At 35.9% G+C, this 4,095-nt stretch overlaps 1 protein-coding gene across 1 annotated transcript in view; it reads right to left on the reverse strand.

The window, feature by feature from the left end:
- Window positions 1–615: 615 nt before the first annotated feature.
- LOC101847124 (myosin heavy chain) overlaps window positions 616–4,095 on the reverse strand; it is a gene marked incomplete in the record, with an annotated part of 23,467 nt that continues 19,987 nt past the window's right edge. The window contains 2 exon segments of the mRNA XM_035971121.1: window positions 616–1,982; window positions 3,245–3,356. Of these exon segments, the coding sequence (XP_035827014.1) occupies window positions 1,975–1,982; window positions 3,245–3,356 (120 nt within the window).

Genomic DNA, 4,095 nt, shown 5'->3' on the forward strand with positions numbered 1-4,095 from the left:
TCCTACAATACTGATATGCTGGTACAGTTGGAAACAATGATTATAATCATTTCATTTAAACCGTTTAAAATACAAAATACCAGGTATTTATCACAATTTTATCCTCTTCTGAAAAAACGCTGTCTTCAAGATATGCACATAAATCTATGCTCCTTCTCAAAGTTTCTCCAAAATGTACAGGAGTATTTTGACCTGAATTATCAATCTCGCCTAGCTTTTACTTCACGTACATTTGTTCAGCAGTGTGGTGGAATCAGGCTCTCGTCAATTTTTGGGCATGTAGAGTTATTGGTATCATCTTAAAGCTTGTTCACTTGTCTTAATTTGGATGAAAAAAATATCCATTTATCTTGAATACAAGTCGAGATATTTGTGAATGAAGGAGGTGGGGGTCACTTGTTTTCAGAGGTAAAATTAGTGAGAAAATGTCCGCCAAAGATTAGTTATTTCCTTAGCTTAAGACTCCGTGGTAACTGAAAATTTACATTCTCTGTGCCTTTAATCAACGTTTTTCAGAAGAATCCACACACAAATGAGTTCTGTAATGGGCATGAAAGGTGTTGAGCAAAAAAACAAAAAATTGATAAAAATTCACAAACTTGCAAAAATGCTAGTTTCTTCACTTTGATTATTTTGATGTGAGCCTGATTCAACCACACTGCCTCACATTTACTGCCTCGTACATTTAAACTTTGTGATTAACTTACATTTCATTTTGAGTCTGAAAGCAGAACATAAGACCAGTTGCCTGCATTCCTGACGCAAGGTCATCTTCTTTTCATTCTCAAGGTCATTATTATAAATATAACAACGTAGCAAATTTCAAGACGGTTGCAAAAATTCTTCTCCCCCCCGAGAAATGAAAAAGATTTTTTCATCAGCCACAGAGATATCTCCATATGTCGTCGTCCTACACACTTTCTCACAAATCAGAAAGGTCAACCAGAGTTTACGATTTATGGAACTAAGATATCAACAGAAATATTTGAGGCGTGCTGACAAAATGAGTTATTTCTCGCAATCCATGAATGGACATATCGGCTGAAAATCAACGCAAAGGTCATAATTGATCAATTCTAAACCAATGCTATTCCCTTCAAGCTTAACAAGACGAATGTCTAAACTCACCCTATAAATTTGAAGTATCTATTTCCATCAGGAAAAAATTCAAGAAATATTTCACTTTGTCAGCCTGCCTTGTATATTCTCCTCCATGTATTGCAAGTGTGATGCTTATGAGAAAAAATAAGAGTTTTAGGGCACTTTTGGATAGACTCGGACAATTATTCAAATATATTATTGATCTATTCCTTTACAATTCTTTGCAACATCTCCAAAAATGAAACATGAGTGAGGAATTATGGCTATTTATGATTATAATGACCTTTTTCCCCACGAGAAAGCTCTGGCAGTGAGGTGGATTGAAGCGAAGTCTCATGTGTATCTCTAAGTCGGCTGTCGACAAGTTTGTGACATTACAACACGAACAAGGCGTGAATCGAGGACAGTACTTTCTCGCTGTAAAAATACAGAGAAAAAGGCAGTACTGACGTTGCCCGTCTTTTTATTCCTTTTGCTGTCATTGATGAAGAAAAGCAATCCTCCTCATTCCAGAACTGGGAAAACCTGCTCCAAATTTCATAGAACAGTAGGCCTATCCAGAAATATTTACTTCTTTTCCAAATTTCTCTAAAATTGATCAGGAATATTTTGACCAAAACTTTCAGTCTCGCCTAATAAGCATTTTATTATTTTTTTCATTTAAACTTAAATATTATTCTCCTCAACTAGCGTTTCATTTTGGGTTGTTGAAAACTTGTCGCGATGATAAGTGAGATGATCCCTGAATGTCTGAGAAATGGAAGATGGTCCGGGCTGTGGGATGACCAGCTGTTTGTGGAAGGTCGTCAGAAGGTCAAGCGTTCGTCAAATCATGAGGAGGATGATCTTGACCGTCATGACGGGGGACAGCTGCTACAGAACTGAAAAAAAAACCACAGCGGAGTAAGGGGTTAGTAAAGATAGGCCGACTGACTTCTTCTACATGTTTCAATTGTCATTCAAAACTGCAATAAAAACAAACTGCAAGCCTATTAAAGATATTATTAATTCAGTTCCATTCAATTTAATTCCTCCCCCCCCCCCCTCCTTTGCCCCCACAGCAAAAAAAAAAGAATAAATAAATGGATAAAAAGTTACAATATAACATGGATAGGTCGAACACAGACTCAAAATTACGCATCCATTGAATTGTGTCTGCGGTCCTGTTTTTTTCCCCTTCTTTATCTTTGTAAGATATCCCTCAAACTACAGATACCTGTAACTACCAAGGTCGGTCCTGCAAATTCGAGATATCCGTGTTATACTGTAAACGAATTAATAAATAAATGAATAGGTGAATAAATAACTAAATAACTACCTAAATAAATAATTTAAAAAAAAACAACAAAAAAACAACAAAATAAATAATTAACTAACTAACTAAATAAATACATAAATTTTAACAAATTTAATTCATTGAGCAAAGTCCAGTGTGTTCAGACAGGTCCACCAGCCTGGTCCAATGAATAAATAACTAAATAATTAACTAAATAAATAATTAACTAACTAAATAAATAAATACATAAATTTTAACAAATTTAATTCATTGAGCAAAGTCCAGTGTGTTCAGACAGGTCCACCAGCCTGGCCAATCGGTCAAAAACTTCCGACTGGCAGAAAGAAAAGAGAAGAGTCCTGCCGCACAAAGACAAGTATGATGACACACCAACACAAAACACACACACACAAAGAGGCAAACACACCCCTTCATACTTTGTAACATTATTACACTAAATTACAGTTGAGTCTGCTTCAACTGAAATGTACAGGATGGCCAGAATTTCTTCTGTTTAGCCGGGTTTTCACTTTAAAGAGATTGTTCCAATACAAGAAGAATAAAACCTGGGATTTTATTTTCTTCGGGTTGCTCAAAACAGAAAAATTAAAACATCTTGGATTTTTTCCCCCAGTTGCTCAAATAAAAGAATAAAAAAAGAGAAGATTTTATTCTCTGTCGGTTTTTCGCTGTTTTCAAATTAATTGAGTTCGGCCTAATAAAACGGCACGATATTCATGTCTTTTTTATTTAACGCACAATATCAACTCATTTGTCCACATTCGTCTGGCACTTTAGACGTCAAAGTTCACATTGTCTAAAACATGATCATAGGTTTGTGAAACGTCATACAGTAAAAACACTCACACTCTCGCTCTGAAAATTCTGGACTGCTCAACCCCTCGGACGACCTTGACCTTCTCTGAGCCATGTAGCTGCGGCCGGACCGAGTTAGTGGACTTGGTGACCTAGTTCTTCCCTGTGAGGGGGAGCCAAAGAGGTTATAAATAAGAAAAGATAAGATCAGATAAGATAGTACTTTATTATCCCAGAGGGAAATTTTCCTTGGCTGTATAGGACCGTAAAAACCCATGCAGGTATACATTTAAAATTTAAATCATATATGTGAAACGTGCTGACAAAATGAGTTACTTCTTGGATTCGAGCCATATGGAAATAGATACATCACGCTTATAAGTTTTTAAAAAAATACATAAGTATGAAGTAATAACAGGCATATTATTACACTTAAAGAATATAGCATCAATAGAAAATCTACAAATTTGACCCTAGTGTTGATTTTTTTGCCAATATCTTCATTTGTGGATTGCGACAAGTAACTCATTTTGTCAGCACAGCTCACATATATTACTCTCATTAAAATTCGATATGAAAGGAGAAGTAAAGCTGACAAAATGTACATAGACGGCCCTCGCAGAGAACACAAAAATGTGGACACTCTTCACAAAGGTTTAAAACATTTAAATCTAGATGAACCTATCAGTAATAAAGTGACTTGATAAAGAATATAGACACTGTTTTAGTGACAACCAATATTTTAAATACCAATGCATATACACTCACAGACACGCATGCATGCATGCACACACACACACACACACACATGCACACACACTAGCACACACACACACAAATACACCCACACACACACACCCACACACACACATGCACACACACACACACACACACACAAATAC

The sequence above is a fragment of the Aplysia californica genome, unplaced genomic scaffold (assembly GCF_000002075.1).
Source record: "Aplysia californica isolate F4 #8 unplaced genomic scaffold, AplCal3.0 scaffold00381, whole genome shotgun sequence".
NCBI lineage: Eukaryota > Metazoa > Mollusca > Gastropoda > Aplysiida > Aplysiidae > Aplysia > Aplysia californica.